At 35.1% G+C, this 24394-nt stretch overlaps 1 protein-coding gene across 1 annotated transcript in view; it reads left to right on the top strand.

Moving 5' to 3' along the window:
• Nucleotides 1-24394, top strand: part of LOC140331139 (dynein axonemal heavy chain 5-like) — a 160821-nt gene that overhangs the window by 119549 nt on the left and 16878 nt on the right. Inside the window, exons 63-74 of the mRNA XM_072411892.1 lie at nucleotides 5-199; nucleotides 2509-2664; nucleotides 3194-3376; nucleotides 5632-5802; nucleotides 6586-6964; nucleotides 7275-7546; nucleotides 7668-7832; nucleotides 9508-9775; nucleotides 13473-13594; nucleotides 17045-17392; nucleotides 18297-18485; nucleotides 22323-22455. Coding sequence (XP_072267993.1) covers nucleotides 5-199; nucleotides 2509-2664; nucleotides 3194-3376; nucleotides 5632-5802; nucleotides 6586-6964; nucleotides 7275-7546; nucleotides 7668-7832; nucleotides 9508-9775; nucleotides 13473-13594; nucleotides 17045-17392; nucleotides 18297-18485; nucleotides 22323-22455 — 2581 coding nt within the window. The remainder of the gene's footprint in view (nucleotides 1-4; nucleotides 200-2508; nucleotides 2665-3193; nucleotides 3377-5631; nucleotides 5803-6585; nucleotides 6965-7274; nucleotides 7547-7667; nucleotides 7833-9507; nucleotides 9776-13472; nucleotides 13595-17044; nucleotides 17393-18296; nucleotides 18486-22322; nucleotides 22456-24394) is intronic.

Here is a 24394-nt window from a genome sequence, read left to right as displayed (position 1 = left end):
TAAGGATCTGAACCTCATCTCAATGCTTGTGGACAATGCTACAATTGGTGAATGGAATCTTCAAGGACTTCCTAGTGATGACCTGTCCATCCAAAACGGAATAATTGTCACCAAAGCATCTCGTTTTCCACTCCTCATTGATCCACAAGGTCAAGGGAAAATATGGATTAAAAATAAAGAAAAGAATAATGAACTACAGGTAAAATAATCTGCTGGAAATGTTTTCTGTTTTTGCTCATCTTTCTTACCCTCACATTAAACCTTTTTTTGTAATAAGTGTATATTTCATTTGTGTTCCTTAAATTGTTCCGTGTGCCTAGAGCTTCCATGAAACATTCATTACACATTATGTCTCTGCTTAAAACTATTCAAACCTTTTTTTTTAGTATCACAACACTCATATCAGGAATAATGTACTATATGTGTCGTTTTAGCTCACATAAACTCTTCTGTACACTTTAATGACACCGTTGCAGAAAATTGTTTTTAGAGGAAATTGAGAAATTCAATGATCCTCCAGCTGCTTACTGTATTAACACAAGTTATAGTGAGCGAGTCCAGAATGGTAACTGAAACAGTTATCAAGAGTAAACCAATGGCTTCTACAGATTTTAAGGATCTTGAGTTGTCATATTGCTTCTATTCCTTAAGCCTAGGTATTTTAGCACAGATTCTGAGCCCCTAGACATGCAAATATTACTTACAACTAACTTTAGTTGTTTTACAAAATTATTTTTTTGCCATTATTGATGAAATATTATTCATATTTCCATGGGGGTAGGAAAAACTAGGACAGCCATTCTCAACCAGGGTTTCAGGGAAACCCAATGTTTTTTTTCAGAGGATGATAGGGGTTTCTTGAGCTGTGGCTGACTGTCCTCCCATCTGATGATATCTGAATTTGAACCACCTTGGTAGCATGGTCATTCTTTCCACTGTCCATCAGTGTAAGTGGCATTTTTTCCAATTATTGTACTGTATCAGGAGTTCACTGAAACCTTAACATTCCTTTAGAGTAAAAGGGTTGAGAAAGACTACATTAGAAGAACACCTTTATAGCCTTCCAAGTGTTTTGGAACTGACCCACTTGCCTGAACCAATGAGTCACCAGAAATGGATTTATCACCACATCTCATGGCATTTAGTGTTTAGGCAGTTTACACTTTGGTCCTGATTTATGAAAGCTCTCCAAGGCTGGAGAGAATACACTTTCACCAGTGAAGCTGAGTGATCCAGCAAACCTGTATTGGATTTCTTCAAAGTCATTTGCTATTTTATTTGCTAGCAAATGTTTTGAATTGTGGACCAGATCCATTTTTTTTGCTGGACCACCTAACTTCACTGATAAAAATGTATTTCCTCTAGCCTTTGGGAGCTTTCATAAATCAGGCCCCTTATCTGAACTAAACTTATAAAAACATTGAGATAACTCCAGTGGCCAAAATTCAGCAGAAAATTTAAAGTTTCTTCCTTAGTTTAGATAACGCATATATCTTTTTAATTGTTGCAACTGATAATTTTATAGTGATAATAACCATTCCTTTCTGTATGTTTGAAAATCTACTTTTGTTACGCTCAACAATGATGTGTCTGCAGATTGGTAATTAGCACTATATAGTGATGGCCCATATGTTGTTAATAAATCTGTTGGGATGCTATAAACATGAAATCCCAATTATAAATGTATTTATATTAGTCTTTGTTACAGAACATTAAAATTAAAGCATGTGCAGTAAAAGAATAGGTATAGTTCTGAATTTTGGATTAGATTTGCAACTGCTCTTCCATGTTTCTTTTTCTTTTTATGTTGTTTTTGCTAAAATTACTTAATAATTATTGGAGACATGCCTTCTTACTTCAATGGTTTATGAACCTATATCTACAGTATATAAAGTATTTTTGTTTTCCGGGTTATCACAGAAAAATATTTTTGGGCTAGTAGTGAATATACTTACAATTATTTTTTACTTTGAGAAAACAAAAAATAAAATAATTGTTACCTGTAATACTGTGTACTGCTGAATATGTGTATACATTTTGTTATTGTATTTTCAATTATGTTTTTTTTCCCACAATCCCTTTGTCTTTGGGGTAATATATTATAAATAGGGTTCATTCACCAAACATTCTTTTGATAAAGAATCTTCTAGGTCCATGTGTTTTCAATGGCAGTGATTAATTCTCCACCAGATAATGTTTGGTGAATGTCAGAATCCCTAATGTAAAGAATAATATTCTTTACATTTAGTAATTTACATTTTAGTTTCAAGTTACTCAAAGGATTTTGAACTGTCAGGATAGAATGGAATGCTGCACTTTACACACTACTAATGCACAGTTGTCTAATTTAATAAAACAATTAATGTGTACTTCTATAAAACATCAATACACTTTTTCTTTTTGTGCAAAAAACAACATATAACAATAATGTTTTAACACAAATTTGAATTGCACTGGGTGTTTGCTTGACAATCAACCTTGTAATCTTTTTGCACTGGGTCTGCTTAGGTGACATCTCTAAATCACAAGTACTTCAGAACTCACCTGGAGGATAGCTTGTCTTTGGGAAGACCGCTCATGATTGAAGATGTTGGGGAAGAGCTTGATCCAGCGCTTGACAATGTACTTGAGAAAAACTTCATTAAATCTGGATCAACGTTTAAAGTAAGATAACTTTTTTATAATAATATTTAAAACATGCCATAGAAATGAGAGCTAACATTGACCAGATTGTAGTAAGTAATATATCTGAAAAACCAGTGTAAAATGAGCAAAGATATACACTTAAGGTAACACAGATTCAGTAAAATGCAATAAAAAAACCTAACAAAGGCACCAGCATTAATTTCTAGACTCACCTGTTATTTAGGATCATTAAAGTGGAACTGCAGACAATTTTTTGGAAAGACACTTTGTTTAGAGTATTTTAAACAGCCAAAAAACACCAGCTTTTACCCATGCTAGTCCTAGTGTCAAAAGCCCTTAGTGCTTAATGTGCTTAACCCCCTCTCTTTTTTTACCAATATAGTTTACAGAATCTGTTTATTTCAATTTCACTTTTTTGTAGCTTTCACATTATTCCACTTTAAACTGTCTTTAAATTATAATTAGATTAGCAAACATTTTAACCACAGATGGTATTGTCATAAATATCAAATTAATACTTTATGATGAATATATGTGTCTCTTATAGGTGAAAGTTGGTGATAAGGAAGTAGATGTTATGAAAGGATTTACTCTGTATATTACAACTAAGTTGGCAAACCCAGCTTATACACCTGAAATTAGCGCAAAGACTGCAGTAATTGATTTTACTGTCACAATGAAAGGCTTGGAAGATCAGCTCCTTGGTCGTGTCATTCTCACAGAAAAACAGGTAAGGCATGTCTCCTTATATGTATCAAGGGTGAACTGAACAAATGCTTCCATATTGTGCTCTATTGTGCCTGTAGCTGAAACACACTATGTCTCCCTCCTTTAGTGTTCTTACTGTTATCATACATAAAATAAATTATTTTTAACTAAACATAATACACTTTAAGTCTTCTTTTGCCATTTAGCCTATGTCACGGATTTTATTTGTTCGCTAAAAATAAATGCAAATGGAATTAGGTGTTTGCAGAATTTGTTTAATGTTTAACAAAACATGTCTTTACTGGCATCTTCTCTAAAATAAGTTATTTCTGTAAAAACACCACTGAGGTAAAAAATAAAATCAGCTGCTAAGGTTAAAGCAATTATATAAATGGAATCACCTCCCACAGATCACAGTAAGATCTAACTAGACAGATTTCGCTGTGCTCCCTAGAATTTGATGTTTGTAAAAAGAATGCTGTAAACAAAATATCTTTGCAAATGTTTCTGATAGATGTTTCCTCTTGACAGTACTCTGTAATTGAAGATCTGAGAAATCTGCCTGTCGAATACTTGATCACTCTTTACATTTTATCAAAACATTGCTCAGTGTATTCTTTGAGTGTTTATTCCCTTCACTCATTTAATGTAGCCTCTGCAGTGTAATAAAGGTCTGTCTCCGTAACAAAACAATTGGAAAGGATCAAAGTGTACCCTGGTGCTCCATCTGCCAACTTATTTCTTCATAGTGATGTTTAATGCTTCAGGCAATATAATCCATGTCCCCTTTGCCTTAATAATGAATATTGTAAATGCTACAGCTCTGGGCCTTCAATAAATACATACTTTCTACAGCTTTCCAAGCTAGAAAGAAAATATATGTTTAGGTTAAAGTAATCAAAATAGATGAAGCTACATATTAGTTTTTGTGGGGAGGCATTTATGTGATATAGTAACCTTTAAGTGCCATGTCAAGTTTACACATTAGTGTAAAATATACTCTCCAGCTTCTAGTAATGGAAACATTGAAACATTTCTATCTGACTTTTTGCCCAAAATGTCATAGTTTAGTCAATGGGCCGTATTCCACTGTATGGCTGGGGGTTGCCATGAGTTCAGACCTTATGAGGGGTAGGTGCACAAATATGGTGTATGTACACAGGACCCAGCTGGGATGTTTTTCTTGCAAAGCAGCGTAATAATTAAACATTAACTGTGAGAACTGGAAAACATCTGCACATTATTTTTTGGGGTGGGGGCTGTAGCAGTGCTAAATGAATACCTAAAGGTGCCCTAGTGTCAGCAGGCTTTTCCCTTTTATATACATATCTATAGTTGATACTAGATGGTTTGGGGATGGTTTGAGTCTTTGTTCAGTCACTGCATAGACATAATACTTGTATTAGGGAGACTTTCAGATGCATCTATTTCTATATTTATCTTTGTTATTCTGTAGCTTTTAAGGTGTCTGATGGAGTTGAAAAGATGACTATAAACATCTTATCATCTAAACATGACATCTAATCATTACCTCATTTAGCCAAAATCTATGATGCTTTGCTTTTTCCAGCCTGAAACCACCGATAATAACAGTATGTGCATATAATTTTCTTTGTGGCAGGTGAAAATACAGAATAGAAAGTTTAGCCTAGTAGTTTCTGTGTTTTTATCACAGTAATCCTGAATATGACATGGTTGCAAGTGAATGTGAGGAGTGTAGTGCTGGCATTCCAACAAAATCAAGTGACATGGGAGGTACAATGCATAGTTAATGGATGTGTTTTAAATAGGAATGCAAAAGCAGCCATCAGCATTTATCACTATTTATTTATGAGATTTGCAGTATTTATGTCACAGAAAAAAAGTGTTATAAATTTTTAATGTTAAAGGAACTTGTTTGACAAAAATATAGGGCTACTATTGATGACTTCTGATTATGCTAATTGCTTGAAGTGCTTCAATCAGTTTTGAATCAGTGACCTAAATCAATTATACACATCAAGAGTTCTGACCAAATATATGTTCCATATTATACATCAGGAAGTTAAACAATTATTTATTATTATAAATCCCTCAGCAAGGGTTTAAATTAGTTTTTTTTAAGATCCCGAGGAAAAGGGACAACCTTTAGAGAAATTACAAATTTTTGATTTAGGTGTTTCGAGATTAAGACATCTGATATATACAGCCCATTAATTACAATATTGTTGGTCTTATGCTTTAAAAAAAACAATGTGTTTGAAATAAAACCCTTGTGTCTTTTTAATTTTTTACCAGGAATTGGAAGCAGAGCGAGTAAAATTAATGGAAGAAGTAACATCAAATAAGAGGAAAATGCAGGAATTAGAAGATAATCTCTTGTTCCGTCTCACCAGCACCCAGGGTTCTCTTGTAGAAGATGAATCTTTGATTGAAGTCCTTAGGATAACAAAAACCACAGCAGAGGAGGTACAACCTACTCTATCTATTTGCTATCCATTACATTACATTTTTACACCTTCCTTTTAAATAAACTATTTGTTGCAAGGCAATCTCTCTGTATAGTCTAAAGTGCCTAATTCGTGCATACTAAATTATATGCATTTTCTGAGCAAGCAGTATACATACTCTGAATAAGTCCACTTACCTCTGTATTTGAAAGCATTCTGGAGAAATGTATTTTCAGTTTCACAATTGCACTCCAGTTGTGCGCTTCTTTTAACATTTATTGTTCTGTGTATTTACAATGTATCAGGCAAAAGTGATGTTTACACTGCCCAGCTTTCCCAGTACTTGCATAGCGTTTCTCAATTATGATCTCTTCTCTAACCTTTTAAGTAATCTGCATGGCCTACACTTGGCTGCAGAGAATAATGTCTTTGCTTAGTTTACAATTATACAGATCAAACTAGTGAGGATGGCATGTATTCCTTATGACATGCATTTATTGGCAAAGGTCACTGAGTTGACACTGTTGGTCCAGGGTTGTTTTTTGCAAATGGGGGTTTGTGCTGACTTTTTTGCTGTGAATGGTTAACATTGCATGTATCGTTTAAGCTAGCTATATTTAACTCCAAGGAGTGTCTAGTTAGTGTTTTTAGGATAAAGGTAAGCTTACTTCTAAAAAAATATATAGTGTATTTTGTAAGTGAATAATCATGGGTTTAAAACGTGTCAGTACTAAACAATGTGTTTTACTGTTATTCTTTTTTTATAAATAACATAAATACTGCATGTCTTGTTACATTCAAGGTCAGTGAGAAGCTAACAATTGCAGCAGAAACTGAAGTGAAGATTAATACAGCTCGTGAGGAATATCGTCCAGTAGCTACGCGTGGCAGCATCCTGTACTTCCTCATTGTGGAAATGAGTCTGGTGAATGTCATGTATCAGACATCCCTCCGTCAGTTCTTGGGCATTTTTGACTTGTCAATGGAGAGATCGGTGAAATCCCAGCTGACAGCCAAGAGAATTGCAAACATTATTGAATATCTTACTTTTGAGGTTTTTAGGTATACAGCTCGAGGCCTGTACGAAAACCACAAGTTTCTCTTCACTTTGCTTATGGCCTTAAAGATAGACCTGCAAGCTAAGAAAATTTCCCATAATGAATTCCAGACGCTCATCAAAGGTACAAACAAAACTTTTTTTATAAAAGTGTTTTTGTCTATGCTTTGGTACTTTGGTAAACTTTCATTAAACATATATATGAAAGCTTTAGCCAAATTAGTTAGTTGAGAATTCCAGAGATGGAACTCAACTGCTGTTTTGACCCAAAATGGAGACCTGGGAATCCTCGCTGTTAGCTTGGAATTGCCATAACAAGTATTTCTCATGCTAAATTACACCTGAAAAAAATGTGCAATGAAATGGCATTTGTTTGTGTGTTTTTTTTTTAAATTCAGAATAATATTCCTTCTTCCCTGCTTCTTTCTAAACAGGAGGCGCCACGCTGGATCTGAATTCAGTAGAACCAAAACCCAAAAAATGGATACTAGATATGACATGGCTCAATCTGGTGCAGCTTTCTAATTTGCCTCCCTTTAATAACCTTTTGGGGCAAGTGGCAAGAAATGAGAAAGCATGGAAAATTTGGTTTGATAAGGAAGCCCCAGAAGAATCTCCATTGCCTGATGGATATGACAGTTTGTTGGACACTTTTAGAAAACTGCTACTTATTCGTAGCTGGTGCCCTGATCGAACCATAGCTCAGGTAACGCCATTTATAAAAAAAATTGACATGATTCAACACAGTGGTCATATTTACTGTGTTTCAAAATAGATTAGACATAACATTTTCAAATATTTATAAAAAAAAATGTGTTCTTTTGTAGGCCCGTCATTATATAGCTGAATCTCTAGGTGTGAAATATGCTGAGGGTTTCATTCTTGACATGGAGGCCATGTGGGCTGAAAGTGATTGTAGAACTCCATTGGTCTGTTTCCTATCCATGGGGTCAGATCCTACTGAGAACATTGAGCGCTTAGCCAAGTCTAAGGTATGGTTTATTAAATGCTCTGTTTTACATCCTGCCTGTTGTGCACTTTTCGTATACTCACTGTCAAGTCGACTTGTCATGGTAGAATATTAAAAATGTGTGTAAAACCAAAACTTCTTTTAACTGTTTACCTGTGATGTAAGTTGCCTGATTATCATGCATATATTTTAGCTTCAATTCCAGACCTATTATCAGAATGTAGAAAGCAGTTTGTGTTCCATAAAGGCTCCTTCACATATTTGTATGTTTATAGGAAGCTCAGCAAGAGAAACGTACGTAGTATATCATCATAGGTTTATTTTAATTAAAGAGGGTAGGTAGTTATACACTGTGGCTATGGATGTAGAGTAACAAGGGAGTCTCTTTGTAGTTCCTAATGTTTTTTTTTAACTAACAATTAGTGACAGCAGCACTAGAGGGGGGCATGCTTGAATTGTCCTTGAGCTCTCACATCTACGTGATGCAGCCACCTCCACTGCACCTGTATGAAAAAGTTTATGTACCCACTTTATGTAGTGAGTAATTGCACTACATTACATTATTTTTGAAGGGAAAATTATATTAAGCTTGTCCACACTGCTGATGATGTCTAGTTGGCAACATGATTTACAAAATAAAGCCCTTCTTATGTACTACATATTCATCCCATCCTAATATCTAGGTTTGTTATGTTAGAACCTTTACTTAACATTTCATTACTAATTTATAAAACCTGTGAATGTGGTCTGTCATGTAAAAATCAGTGACCTAAAAGCAAGAAAGACATCAGTGTTTCCGTGGTTGCCATGCTGCTAAATCCATATTTAAAAAAAAACTGCATATTTTCAGAGGTGCCATGTTAGAGAAGACATATTAACAACATATTAAAAAGAGTATATTACTATGTCATAAAACATGGCTTGAGTCTAAAGACAGAATAAGCTACAAAAGGCAGAATGATACCATCTTGCAAGTGTTGTTACTTAAGACAGATTAATGTTTTGGTCGAAAAGAGGATAAATTTTTATAATCAGATGATTATTGTTATGAAAAAAGGATAACACAAGGTACATTGTTTGGGACACCCTGGGCCTAATTTATTAAAGGTCTCCAAGACTGTGGAAGATATACTATGATGGTAAAACCCGGATGATCCAGCAAACCTGTAATGGATTTCCTAAAAATCATTTGCTATTATTTGGCAAATGTTTTGAAACCTTTCCAGGTTTGCTGTACCATTCTGGTTCCCCCATGCTGGTCTATCTTCTCCAGTCATTCAATAGAACAATTTTATTGGATCAGCCCCACTGTACTAACGACAATTCAGGGATAGTATTGGAGATATTAGTTGGCAGGGGCATGATGAAAGTTAATTTTTATTAAAAACATTGTGGGAAAAACTAGAAGGAAGCTAGGGGGTAGATATCCTAGGCTGAGGAGCTAGGGAAGGACCCCTTCTTGTGCTTCCACTAGCTTACAATTTTAAAATTGATGTATGGCATGCAAATAGATGTCTGACATGTTATGGTAAGACCTGTTTGCTTTGCTTTATTTTGCTTTTGAATGAAGGCTGCTCCCTGTGGTAATTTGCTAACATAACTGTTATCCAATCAAAATAAATCTGACTGTTCTGAAATGAGTTTCCCTTCCTGGACACTTTTATGTTAAAAGCATTAATTGTTTTAAATTTTCACAGAATGCACCTTGTCGTGCAATTTCCATGGGCCAGGGGCAAGAGGTTCATGCCAGACGCTTGCTAAGTCAGTCCATGCAAGATGGTGGATGGTTACTTCTTCAGAACTGTCATTTGGGTCTTGACTTTATGGATGAATTATTGGATACAATCACTGTTACAGAAACCGTTCATGAAGACTTCAGGACATGGATCACCACAGAAGTTCACCCCAAGTTTCCTATTAATTTGCTTCAGTCATCAATAAAATTTACCAATGAGCCACCCCAAGGTATTTTAATCACATCAGTAGCACAATTTATTAATTTCATCTTTAAAAATTAGTATTTTAAAAAGATATAGCATTGCTACTTGTTTTTTTTTTTTTTTTTAGCAAAGAATGATAGGTAGATAGAACTTTACTAGTTTGCTAACTAAGGCAATGCCTGTTCTTGCTGGTGCAAATGTATCCTGCCATTGGAAACTTTCTGTCAAACCCTGGCACATGCATATGTTATGTCTACTGTTTACCCAGCCAAAATGGACCCCATCACCAGGTCTAATTTTTTAATTAAAACCTTTAAGCAGTAGCTCCCAATTAATAACAGCAGTGTTCTCTTCTTGCATTGCTTTCTTAATTACATTTTGTTTGTGTACATTTCAATATTTTTATTAGGATTTTGAAGAAAGTATTATTAACAACAGAGAAAATGCACAAGAGCAATTATAAAACAAACAAAAATTGTACAGACATTTTACATAAAAGGAAATGCGTAAATGTGAGCAGCCTATGATGCAAGCCATACATAGGAGAAATAAAAAACATGAAACATTTTTGTAAAGTGTATAGTTGAAAAAAAAAACAACAAGGACTGTGGAATGAGCAAGGAATAGGGACAGGATAGCAAGGATAGGTAATGGAAGGAAGGCGGGGGGGGGGGGGAGTCTAAACGTGCAAGAAACAGAGAATTCAAAGGAAAAGAAGATTGACAGGCAAGGGAGAAGGAGGGAAAGACTTCTTGTTCTGGATAGATAAATTTTCAAGAGATCACCTATCAAACATCAGTAAAGGAGATCCAAGGTTCCCAGATGTCATCAAATTTAACCAAAGAGTTATTTAATGAATGGGTGAGTCTGTCATTAGTCATAACCCAGTTCAGTTTGGTGACAGTGCGGTCCAAAGGTATCGTGTTCTTTCTCCAAACTTTAGCTAGTGAGATTCCACCTGCCAGAAGGATTAGCTTAGTCAATTTTATTGCTGGTTTGGGGAGAGGCAGGCTTAATTTACCAAATAAAGCTGCCTCCAGAGAGCTCTGTATCTCACGGCACAAGACCCTGGAGATGAACTTAAACACCTCCTTCAAAAAACGCTGGGCAATCAGATATGATCACCAAATGTGCAACATGGAACCTCTCGAGTCACAACCCCGGAAACATAATGGATGGATAGACGGTAAAAATTTAACCAGCCTATCAGGTGCGGGTCCATCTGAATATTACTTTGTAGTTAGCCTCAACCAAAGCAGAGTTTAAGGATATTTTGGATAGGGAGTAGGTAAGGACAAACCAATCATCTAAATCCCAGGATTTTTTTCAAGTCAGATTCCCAGTCTGTTACATATTTAGGTTTACCTGTTGGAGACCCCAAGGCTGAGTAAATGACTGAGATTTGCCCCTTTGTGGTAGCTATGGATGAGCATGTGCTCTCCAATGGGGAGGGCCGCATAGGTTTTGGGGCCCGTTTGATAATAGAACTAATAAAAGAATTTAATTGTCTGTAGCGGAAGTGTTCTTTAAGTGGAGTTTCTCGTTTGCTAGAGAGATATTCCCAAGAGAGCATTGACCGTACATCCATCAGATCTTTCAGCCTCATGAAACCCTTGGAGATCCACCGGTCAAATTGCCCCTGGGTGTAATCCCAGAGAAAATACCGGATTATGCCAAAGTGGTGTGAAGGGTGCATGGACAGAAGAGAGCTTTGGATGATAGCGGTATTTATCCCATATCTGGACTGAATGCAAAAGGGAGGAGCAACAAATGCTCCCCCTCGATTTTTTCTGTATCCACATAAGGAATTCAATAGACCCATTAAATCTATTGAGATTTCCTAAGTCTACCCATTGAGGGCGAACTCCTTCTGGGATTCCACATATTAGTATTTCAAGTTTGGAATGCCCATGCCCTCATATTTTTTTAAGGTGCAAACAAGGTGTTTTTTTGGATCCTACTCTTTTTACCTGCCCATATAAATTTCATTAATCTAGACTGGAGTAGGATAATATCCTTCTGGGGAATAAGTGGAGCAACCTGGTTAATAAGTTCATTTTAACAGTAGCAATGTGTTCTAACCAGGACGATAGGGACCAACGTTGGAGATCTGCATAGATTTTTTTGAACAGGGGGATGTAGAGAGTGTTGTATGAGGGCATCAATTTAATGCCCAAATATTGAAGTGAGTTGTCATCCCAGGTGATGTTGAGTGTACTTTTTTGAGTATAATATTTGGGCCGGAAGATTAATATTGAGAGCTTGGGACTTGGATCTGTTCAGCTGCAGAACCGAGCATAGGGCAAACTCGTCTAAAAGTTTGAAAAGATTAGGCAACGTGGTAATCGGGGATGTAATATACATAAATATCTTATCTCAAAAATCGCACATTTGTGTTCCACCTGATCACAGTTTATCTCTTTAATATTTTTGCTAGCACGCATAGTAATAGCTAACGGTTCAATCGCCAATCCTAATTACATTTTAATGAAATAGGTTTTCACAGGAATCCATGCGGGTGCTAGCTGCTACTTATCAACAATGACAGCTCTCATTACTGAAGGAGCTCCTGATGAGGAACTGTCAGTTCTGGTGTAGAAAATAGTAGTAACTGCTGCTTGTTGGTTTGTGTGCAAACTCCAGCACTGTGCCTCTGTGGTAGGCTGTGCTGGCAACCTACTGATGTAGTTGCAGGGTATCGGGGGGAGAGGGGGGAGGGGGCAGTAAAGGAGACTGGAGGCAACAGAACAGGCTGAGACCCAACAGAAGTGACTTAGTCCTGTGCACATTTCCTTCATTAAAACTTAATTGAGAAAAAAAGGCAAGGAAAAACTGCTGCTATTAATCTTAATCTAGATTTAGAAGTTTATGTTTACATTTAATCTTGTGATAGGGTCATTTGGTACTGGGTAAGGGTTTTTGTTCACTGTTTGTGTGCTTTAGTCTCACTTCATCAGTACTATTTTTATTGTGTTATAAAAATTCATGGTCCATATTTTTTGTGTACATCTAAAAACTGGTTCTTGAAACAACATACAACGTGTCCTAATCTCAATTTGTGAAAAGACATAAGTAAAGCTCTGCGTTAATATAAAGTGAATATAAGTTCCGTGGTGATGGGGGCTGGCCCTTGATGCCCTGCATTTTCATTAATGTCTTGAGCCCTCTTTTGGGTTGAGCGATGCTAGATGTCTGTTGGTAGAATGAGGTAACTGCAGAGGACAGCTCTAGATTAAAGGTGAAAGCTGCTAGCTAGAACAGCTACTTTTTTATTACACCTGATGAATATTTCATTTCCATTGTCTAATGTACTTTTTACGAGAATCATTAGTGATTAATGATCCTAGATTTTACACTTGCTTCTTTTTTTTGTCAAAGCATGTAAACCCAGTACTTGAGTGCGCAGAAAGACATACATTAGTAGCTTCAGTAAATAATAAAACAAAGGATAACGGGTATTTTACATGTTTTCAGAAAATAAAATAGCACATTTTTCTGACTTATGCTTTGTTGATAACATTGTTTTGGTATTGAATTACCATATTTTGTAATGCAATGTATTTTCTCTAGATTTTAACAGGAATAAAAATATATAGAGACATCTATTATTTAAAGGCTTTCTTTAAAAATGGATTGCAGATTTTTATGAATAATTTCCTTGCTTTTAAGAACATACCAAAAGATATAGACAAATAAAAAATGTATCTCTGATTTGTCTGTAGGTGTGAAGGCAGGATTAAAGAGAACATATTCTGGAGTTTCTCAGGAATTGCTGGATGTAACCAATGTTCCACAATGGAAGCCACTGCTTTATGCTGTTGCATTTCTGCACACAACAGTTCAAGTAAGACTTTGTTACATTTTTTTTTTTATAATTTTGTTTCCCTTTTCTATTGCCTATTTGTTTCTTGCTTGACCCTTGATACAAGTAAACCATGTTTAAGATGGATTAATTAATTATGCCCATCACACGTCTTTAAATTGCAACTAACCCTTCTATAGGCCGGGGGTTAGCAAATTTTTTTGGCTACTAGGCCATTTTAGAAGGTCAACAAGACAGACTAGGCCACACTCTCTCTTGAGTACCAGGCTGATGGCTCCGCCCCCATCAGGAACGCCCCTGAAGGGAAAACCCTCTCCTCCGCAATGCATACGAAGGAGAGGGAATATCCCCTTACCCCGGAAGTGTTAATGCTGGCCGCAGTAAATAGGGAAGGAAGGCATAACAAGGAGGCTCAAGAGCCGTAGGTTGCTAACTCCTGCCAGCCAGGATTAGGCTGGATCGACCAGGAGGGCATTAGGCCGGAACAGACTACTGGCTAGGCCGTATCTGGCCTAAAGGCCATAAACACATTATGTGTGTTTAAAATTTGTCAATGCATGCATTTTGGCCGATGTTTTGAGTCTTTACAGTTTTATGTGTCAAGCTTTCTTTTGACTTTTTGTATAACTTATGCATGTGTATTTTTGTCCTCACTTGTGGAATTTTTTGAAATGTATGTTTTTTTATATATAGTGTAGATAGATGCAATATATCTTGCCTGCCACAGATGACTATTGAGCATATACAACTTCAAGTTTCAAACTTCAAAGTTTTGTTTATTTGAGGTTTACAAAATCTGATTTGGTTATCATCTCTGTTAACTTGATTATTAATGTAGCATGGGTGCTTTATACATCATTCTGTGTGTCTATTTCTGTATACACCTTTTGGTATATGCATATTTTTTCTCTAGAACAATTATTAAAGCCTACAGCTGTGTGTTTGTATCTTTTTTTGAACTGTGTGTTCAATAAAAAAGAAAGAAAGGGCAAAAAGAAGGAAATACAATTCTATTATTTTGTATAGTTAAAGAGAAACTACAGAAACAACTAAATACACAGCTGAAATACAATTATGTTCACCGTATTACCTTCCACAAGATATTTTTTCTGTACATCCAATCTTTTGCTGTATATATTGTTCATATACCACTCTGCTGATTGATATTTTTGGCAGATGAATGATGGGGTTGGGATTAGGGTCTCTACAAAGACACAGCTATTAATTTGCAGGGTAACACAGGAAGTTAGTGCCTGCTTTTCAGTCTTTTTGTGACCTTAGAAAAAGGTCAGGTTCATTTTAAACTAAAGTAGAAAGCTGAATATCTTTCTTGTTGCCTTCCATACAATAGTGTGTATAATAAAAGATTCTGCTGAGCATAAATAGGTTGTGTGCTAATTAAGTAGGCTATATTGATTTTATTATGAAAGCTGTCTTCTTTTAATTAGAACTGTGCAGGTCTGAAGATCTAATGTCATTTTAAAAGTACCATTAGTAATCTACAAACCTAGCCTAGCCACACTGCAGAGCTAAGCAATAGCTTTTTCCCATTTAGCAATGCAGGTTCCTATGTCATCTTATATGTGTAACAAGGCAGAGGTTAGTAAATCAGAAGTGTGGCAGTTTACATTGTGAACATATATGTATTGTGAATGACTATGTATATATATTATATATATATTCTGTTTGTTGCTTCTGGAGATTTCCTCCCACATTTGTCTGGTGAAGCAATCATATTAACCACCTGGGCGGTTAGCCCGACCTTGGTTCGGAGTAAGTAAACTTGCTACAATCGTTTACCCCGAACCAAGGTCGGGGTAGCTAAAAGTATAAACATGCGTTACATTGCAATCGAACTTTGTATGACAATCGGATTACAACTGAAAAAAATACTTACCTTGTCCCCGCAGCTTCTCCAGAGACGTCTTCTGTCTTCATCCGGCGTGTGCAGTGACGATCTCTGGGGTTTCCCGATGACGTTGCTGCATGCGGGCGGGAGGGGGGGGCATGAAATTCAAAAACTTTGCATTGAACTCAATACAAAAAAGCTGTATTGAGTCAAATACAAAGAAATCTTTATATAATTTATATAATTGTATTATATATATATATATTATATAGGCTACTATACAGTTACATTACATTACACACTATTTTTTTTTTTAAAGATTTTTTTTTTTATGTTTTATAAAAAAGTTTTTATTATTAAATTTACAAAATTTTGGACATATTTCGGTGAGTTATGCAGTAATTCGGTGACTTATAGTAATTATTGAGTAATTCAGTGAATTATAGCCTACAATCTAAAATAAATTTCCATGCAAAAAATTTAACACTTTTTGCATGAAAGTACGCAAGTTTGGAAAGAATTAGAACACCCAGCGTTCGTGTTTTAAAATTAATCACACTAGGGAGGTGTTATAGAAAAATATATTACTGTATACAGTATACCGAATTATTGCATTTTCAGTATTTTTGATTTATTTATGTATTCTTGTTTAAGCTGATTTTATTAAAAGTAAATTTTTTTTTTTTTTACATGATTGTGTGTTTCAAACTTTTTTTATATTCATGATATCTACTAGACCCTTGTTTGGACATATTTCTGTAAGTTACAGGTCTACAATTTAAAAAAAAAAAATTCATGAAAAACAGTGTACTGCTTTGGGTACAGAAATCTAGACATCAGTGAAACGCCCAGGTGGTTAAGGGGAAATATCATATAAACATAAACACATCCTTCTGCATTGTATCCTACCCTAAAAAAAGTTTTGAATGACTTGTTAAGGTTAAGCCATACTTGTAAGTAAATCTTAAGTTTATAATTGTTATAGGTTTATAAATTATTTAATCAGGGAAACTTTTTTTATAATAATACAGGATGCAGAAACATAGTAAAATTATATATACATTTATATTTATCATTAAAGGGAAAAGAACAAGAGGGAATTTTCAGGCATAATATTCCACATCAAGTTGACAAAGTTTCATCCATTGAGATAATTTATATATATTAAAAAAAACAGCTTTAATATAATATTAAAATCAGATTAGTTTACAGAATTTCCTTATTACCTCATGTACATTACATAATCATAATTTTCCTCTCATACATGTTATATGATCACAATTTTCTTGACGCGTTTCGTGGACATACCCACTTCTTCAGAAGGAATACTATAAAATAATCATTATTATACATATACAATATAATACATAATATACACATATACAATATAACACATAAAATTATCATACCTCAATTGATAAATATACTAATACTTCGGGATGTGGCGTTGTGCATCTACTACGGGATACTTTGATATTGATTCTCGTTGACTTATATATACATTTAGTTATATCATGTGCCTATATATCTCATGTTCCTGACCTAATTAATCAAATAGCCTAATAAAAAAAGACTAAGTGACACTTTAACCAAATGTACACTACCTGTATTTTCTACTATAGGAGAGAAGAAAGTTTGGTCCTTTAGGATGGAACATCCCATATGAATTTAACCAAGCAGATTTTGCCGCCAGCATTCAGTTTGTCCAAAACCATTTGGATGATGTGGGCACCAAACGTCCTGTGAACTGGAATTGCTTGCGCTACATGCTAGGAGAAGTGCAATACGGTGGACGTGTCACTGATGACTTGGATAAGACATTGCTGAACACCTTTGCTCGTGTCTGGTTTGGCGAGCACATGTTTTCTGACAAGTTTTGCTTTTATAAAGGATATGGAATCCCCAAGGGCAAAACAATTGATGAGTGTCTCCAGTATATAGAGCAACTGCCACTGGTTGACACACCTGAGGTAAAAAATCAGATAACACCCAAACAGTCTGGTTTTATGTTGTTTATTGTTAGGCTTTATACACATATTTGTGCTGACAATTAAAAAAAGATGCAAAGCGGTTTTCATAATACAGTGTTCTGGATTTACGGGTGCCTAGAAGTGCACCCAAACTGCTGCTGATAGATTCGTTTCTTACCATATTAAAAATATTAAAGGATATCTGAAATGTTTCTTTGCCTGAAATTGTACACCCCAGAACTTATGGTGTACATGCAATGCAAGTGCAGTACATTGCAGTAATGTACTGTTATTTGAAAAGGCTTTTTGTTTGAAGTAAAGTAAACATTTGCACACAAATGTTAGAGAAAAGGATTTTCTTAAAGTGAATGTATACAGGTAATCCCAATACAATATTTGTCACCTAACACCTATTTTAATTTATTGCATGTGTGACTGAAGGATTTTTGAACTAATATATCTATGGTTAGATATCTTTACACATACATGTGCTCATTGCAGCAGAAAAAGAAAATGTCTAAGGGGTGTCCAAGCAGCAAACACAGAATAGGAGCTTGAAAACACAAGTCCTGCTTTCACTAACAGCCTTTGCAATTTTACCAATGTTTCCACCTATAAAAATTAGTTTAAAATTCAAAGCTAGTATTGTAATTTTATCCTAACAGAGTTGGGCATGGTTAGCTATTGCATAGGGTGTTATTGGAGGAGGTAAACATGAATTTACATTTTCATATTGAAAACTGATGCCCATTGGTATGGCATTTATTTATTTTCACTGAAGGTGTTAGTTCTCTTCTGCCAAAATGTTTACACCTTTACTTTAAGCATTTTGTATCTTGTTCACTTCAATATTTTCTTTGAAATAGTACAGATATTAAGGTTGATGTATTTGTATTTCTTATAGGTCTTTGGATTGCATCCTAATGCAGACATAACTTACCAGACAAACATGGCAAATGAGACACTAAGTACAATTGTCAATATTCAGCCCAAGGACAGTGGAGGAGGTGCAGGGGAGACCAGAGAGACTATTGTGCAGAGACTAGCAGATGAAATGCTAGAAAAATTACCAGAGGACTATATCCCTCATGAGGTATGATCTATGAAACTCATAACATGCTAGGCTGTGTCACTAAGCTATATTTAGCTTCCCATTTAACAATTTACACTAAGTGTAAGTGCTACACCGTAACATATCAGCTGTGCGTGCCTGTCCATGTGTTCATCAAACAAGATGATTTTATTACCTCCAGTAAATATCTTCACACATCTGCTGTTCACATCAGTCTGCTTATTGATCTTTTATTTCAGCAACATTACTGTATATTGCCATGGTGCTCAAGACCTAGAATACTTGACGTAAAAGCATCTTAGCTTAAACTAGAATTATGTGTGCGACCTTGAGCTATCCAATCATAGTGCTTTATTGATTTACACAACTAGAAAGGGCTTCAGAAATTATAGTTCATGTTTTTCATATTGAACATTTCCCTGGTTTTAAAGTAAGTGAAAAGTCATGCTTTACATTAACATAAGCAGCTGAAATAGATTGTTTATCGCAGTGTAAGGTAAAATAGATTTTATGTAAAACTCTGGCCTAACTAAAGAATTCATAATTAAAAAACAGTAAAAATGTAAATATCAGCTATATTTCGGGATTCACATTGAAAACCGCAAAGAATGAGAAAAGAATAAATGAAGTGCATATCTAACACAAACATTTTTTGCTTACGTGTTAGAGTAGAAAATCAGTAGGCCTGATTTATTAAAGCTCTCCAAGGCTGGAGAGGATACACTTACATAGGTGAACCTTGGTGATTCAGCAATCTTGGAAATGATTTCTAAAAGTAATTTGCTGTTTGTTAGCAAATGTTTTCAATCCTGGACCAGATCAATTTCAGGATTTTTTGGATCACCCAAGTTCACTGATAAAAGTGTATCCTCTAGTCTTGGAGAGCTTTAATAAATCAGGCCCAAAGTGTCTTGGTTTATATTAGACAGAAAAAAAGTCTATGGCCCTGATTTATGAAAGCTCTCCAAGGCTGGAGAGAATACACTTTCATCAGTGAAGCTGGATGATCCAGCAAACCTGGGATGGATCTGATCCAGGATTCCAAATGTTTGCTAGCAAATAGCAAATGTTTTTTTAAAAATCCATTCCATGTTTTCTGGATCACCCAGCTTCACATCTGAAAGTGTATTCTCTCCAGCCTTGGAGAGCTTTCATAAATCAGGCCCTAGGAGTCTGTTTATAAAGCTGCAAATCTGTTATTCACTAAAAGTACCCTGGCGGAGAATCAATCACTGCCATTGAAACACATGCTATACCACAAACACATACTACAAATTCCAGAAGATGCTTCATCAGAGAATATTGGCTGAATGTCAGATTCACTGCTTTATGAGTCCTGCAGACTCCACAGGAAGTGAGAAGATATCTTTGCCATGATAAATATATGAGTTAGACCAGTGGTCCCAAACCTTTTGCAGCTCGTGGACCACTAAATCTGCGAACTTCAGACTGCACTTGTGCGGGGAGCCATGTGTCAAGGTGGCGAAACTTCCCCCAGAGTAGCATCATAATGCCAGAACCCGCCCACTCTCCCATCGCAAGTCTGAGCCTCTCTGAGTGTCTCTGAACACATACCGCCAAGGCCCTGAGCCTGCTCTGCATATGGGAGACATGGTTGGCAGGTCCGGCTGGTGCACCCCCCCAAGCAGGGTCCTTCTCCTGACCCTGCTGGGGGTGCACTGGCCAGAGCCGCGGACCACCACAGGTCTCACTGCCCCGCTGTCAGACTGCTGGGGGTTGGGAACCCCTGAGTCAGACAGTTGTCATTGAAAACAGTGGTCCCATTGGAAGAGTTTTACTATTGCTGTTCTGGTGGCAACATAATGATTTGAGTTTACCCTCACTTTAGCTTTCAGTGGTGTTGGTGATCATAAATATTAAAAGAAGTGAATTTCCCTAACAAGTAGTTTTAATCCTCAGCACTCCCCTTATTTATTCTTTGGGTCATACTGTATACTACATTAAAAGTTATGCAAATTTTCTAAATGATAGGTGCTGCAGTGACAAAACAAGAGAAGGTGCCTATTGCAACAACAATTGGAAATCAAAAAGCATCATCAGCATTCAAAAAGTTATACAGAAAGCATGGAAATGTTGAAGGGTTCCAATTAATATGAAAGAGGTTCATACTTTTTGTAATTCCATAATTTATGCATATTCTACCCATAAATCAATGGATTTAAACTAAAACTCCAACCCATACTTACTTTCCTAACAGTAAATACATTTACATTTTTTTAGAATGAATACACATAAAAGAAAAGAAAAACAATGATAGTTAAGATTAAATTATTTCATAACATTTTTGACTGAGTACTGAGTGCTAAAAAGCGACAGTGCTTCCAGATCTGAGTGTTTCACATGTGTAAATGACAACACACATTTTATTTCTTTGTGGTTTTTTGCAAACTTTTTCTAACATAAAAAATAATTTTCTAACATAAAAAATATAATCTGTGAGTATAAGAAAAAAGTATTTAGATTAATGCATGTAGGCAGGGCAAAAACTATATTTCTTTGTAGTCGAAATGCTTAATTTTTTCTATTGTAATGTTTAGAATTAAGTTTGATTTCAGACTTCCATTCAATTGTATGTTTTATTTTATTCCTGTAATTTTACACACCAAATTCATTATTCATGCAGAAAGGACAGAAAAATTGTATGTCTTTATCTCTTTTGGGTGGCCTTTCAGCACAATTTAACAGTGTGAATGTATTAGAAAAAAAGTCTGTTGCCTGTCATATTTAACTACAGAGCACAATTAGGTGCTGAAAATTTAGATGAGCAAATTGTATGAAGGTGGAATGAAAAGAATATATTAAAATCAAGTTTCATTATAACTCTTGAAAATAAACTGTTCCTCACTGACAGATATAGTTAAGGTTTAAAAAGCAGACATACATTTGGAATTTCTTAGCAATAAATATAACATGCAAAAAAATGTTTTATGTTCAAGATTAGTTGTTATGATCACTGCAGTGAAGATTATATTAAAACTTATGTTGTAGCTGTTCAGATCCTTATTCATCCGACAATTTTTCAGAAAATGTTTTAGGTGCTTTGCTCTTCCATTTTGGCCAGCATTTCCCTTATTAAAATTTCAGATTCTTTGGGCAATCAATAAATGTCAATAAATGCAATCAATAATCAAAAATCAGTCAATAAATGTGCATGCTGCAATGGCCTTTTTCTTCTATACACAAGTAAATGTTGCAGGTGAGGCTGGAGTTGCACTTTAACTACTCCATCTCCCACTATATAAACAGTCCCACAAAACCATTCATTCAGTCACAATCTCTCTGATGTCATCATCAGAACCAGGTCCTGCTTTGTGCCTGAGCTCATCAATGGCCTGTCCACTGGGAAAGGATGAGTATTTTCTTATTGTATTTTATTTATTTTCCCCAAAACTAAATGAACCTTGCTTAATTCTTGTTTAAAGTATTTACAAGGACCAATTTTCAGTTTACCTCTCCAAATTTTAGATAGATAGAAACAGAGGAGAGCCCCCCACCCGGCCTATTTTCTGGACTTAATTTTATCCTAAATAAGCCCTACATATAAGTAAAGTGGAATAATTAAGATTGGTTAATATATATCAATACATGTACATGGTACATGGTATACTGTTTGGTATACTGTTGCTGTTAGTGACCTTATCAGCAGCACGCTGATATTATTAGCACTATGTAATATGTCAACACTATATAAATGTATAATTATAAGAATAACATACTGGTAATGGGCTGATTGTGAAAAATGCATGAATTTCTCTGTAGCAAGAGACTAAAACCACTTCCTAGTCTTGTTACATTTTCCTTGAATACACCAACTTAACACAAAACTATATGTTACAGGTTAAGGCCCGGCTGCAAAAAATGGGTGCAATTCAGCCAATGAATATATTCTTACGCCAGGAAATCGATCGCATGCAGCGTGTGATCTCTCGAGTCAGAAGTACACTTACTGATCTTAAGTTGGCAATAGATGGTAAGAAACTCTGTTTTTCAGTTTTTTTTATTTTATACTTCTTTACTTTACTTTTTTAATTACCTTCTTTAACTTGTTTGTTTGTTGTTTGTTTGTTTTAGGATGTCTAGCTGCTATGGCAATAAATAGGTATAAGCTGGAACAATTAACTTCCATCAATGAATTTAAGCAATGTACTGGCCTTTTCCAAACTTCAATCTAGAAATATAAATAGGAATGTGGGTTTAGGTATAAACATTTGCAGAAACACTTTTTACTGGCCTTAGAATCCTGCTTGAGGTATAGGCATATATATATATATATATATATATATATATATATATATATATATATATATATATATATATATATATATATATATATATATATATATATATATATATATATATATTTATATATATAAACACACACATGAAGTAGCTTTGGCCTCTTCAAATTTCCTGTTACTTCTTTTGGTAAAACGTATGTTTAACATCAGCACTAGCTTTCAATAATGCCATAAGTTGTAAAATATAATATGCCAGGCTACCTTTTCATTGATGTGCATGGTAAGCAGGAAAATCAAAACCTGGGATGATAATATTTTGAGAACAAATACCTATTCACTCCTAAAAATTAGATGTTAAAGTTTCAAATAATATTTATTGTAATAGTGTTACAAATAACGTGCATATTTTTATCCGTGCCTATGAAGTCTACTCAGTTGCTCTAATCTCAGATAGTTACAAGAGGCAATATATATATTGTCTTCATATCTTTCCAGAGGAGGGAAATTAAACAAACCTATTAAACCTGTTAAGGCCTGCAGGAACTGTCCTTTAGAGAGATTTTAGCAGGCATCGGGTGGTTTGATCTCATACTGTTTGAGAAAATATGGCATATAGTGATCATGTCATAGTGATCATGTCACATGCCGGTAACCTAGTCTAACTTTTTAGTATTTATTGTTTTACACAACTGTTTTAAATTTATTACAGAGGAAGTCCTAGCTATTCATCATATATATGCAATAATAAAATGTAAAAGTACCAGCAGTGTAAAATTAGTAAGAAGAGCTCAGTAACTCAAAGTACCAGGCTTTGTCTACCTCTTATATTAAAAAAAACATGTAGGTGTCATTGAGCTAATTGCTGCTTTATGTAGTGCTTCCTCAAGGAAAAAAAGTGTTAAGAAAAATAAAATCAATTTATCTCGTTGACACATTTTACGTGCAGTGTCAAATAAATGGCTGTTAAAGAAAGATAGAAATTAAGACTTGCTCCCTTCCAGTACCAGAATTGTAATTTATGGATAACATTTTTTAGTATTAGTGCTACATTTGTTGATTATGGACATGATGAGATAGAAAGAATTAGTTTTCAAAGTCACAGAAAATAAGGGGTAGCACACAGGACAGCACTACAAAATATTGTTTTTACAATGCAGATGTATGTGTTATATGGCAAAAATCCCTCCTGTCATTTAAAATTTGTTGCCAGCACCATCAGAAACGAATGTCATATTTCATTTTGTTGAAATTGTCAAAAACAGACCACAATATAAAACAAGTAATGCCAAAGATAACTATTTTTGGGCAAGGAAAGTTATAAAGGCTTATGCATTTGAAAAAAGGTCGGTATTTCTCCTAACGAATTCTTCTAATTTGAAAAAAAGAACACATTCTTTATGTTCAGCAGATGACTTGAATTGCATCCAGAGGAGCCAAATGTTCACCAATTTTACGTACATCTGCGTAGCAAAATTTATTGTTGTTATCCATTTAAACACAGACAGCAAGGCTGTGCATTTCAGTAGGTTCTGTTTTATGATTTTGCTGCCTTTGAGATATAAGGAATTAGCCATTATTGATACCATTTACTGCCAGATATCTCATGCTTTTGGAAAAAAAGATGTTTAAAATTAATCATCATTATTCTAAATACTAATATTACCTAAGAGA

Source organism: Pyxicephalus adspersus, chromosome 5 (genome assembly GCF_032062135.1).
Source record: "Pyxicephalus adspersus chromosome 5, UCB_Pads_2.0, whole genome shotgun sequence".
NCBI lineage: Eukaryota > Metazoa > Chordata > Amphibia > Anura > Pyxicephalidae > Pyxicephalus > Pyxicephalus adspersus.
The sequence above is the reverse complement of the archived record's forward strand: the minus strand, read 5'-3'. Positions and strand labels throughout refer to the sequence as shown.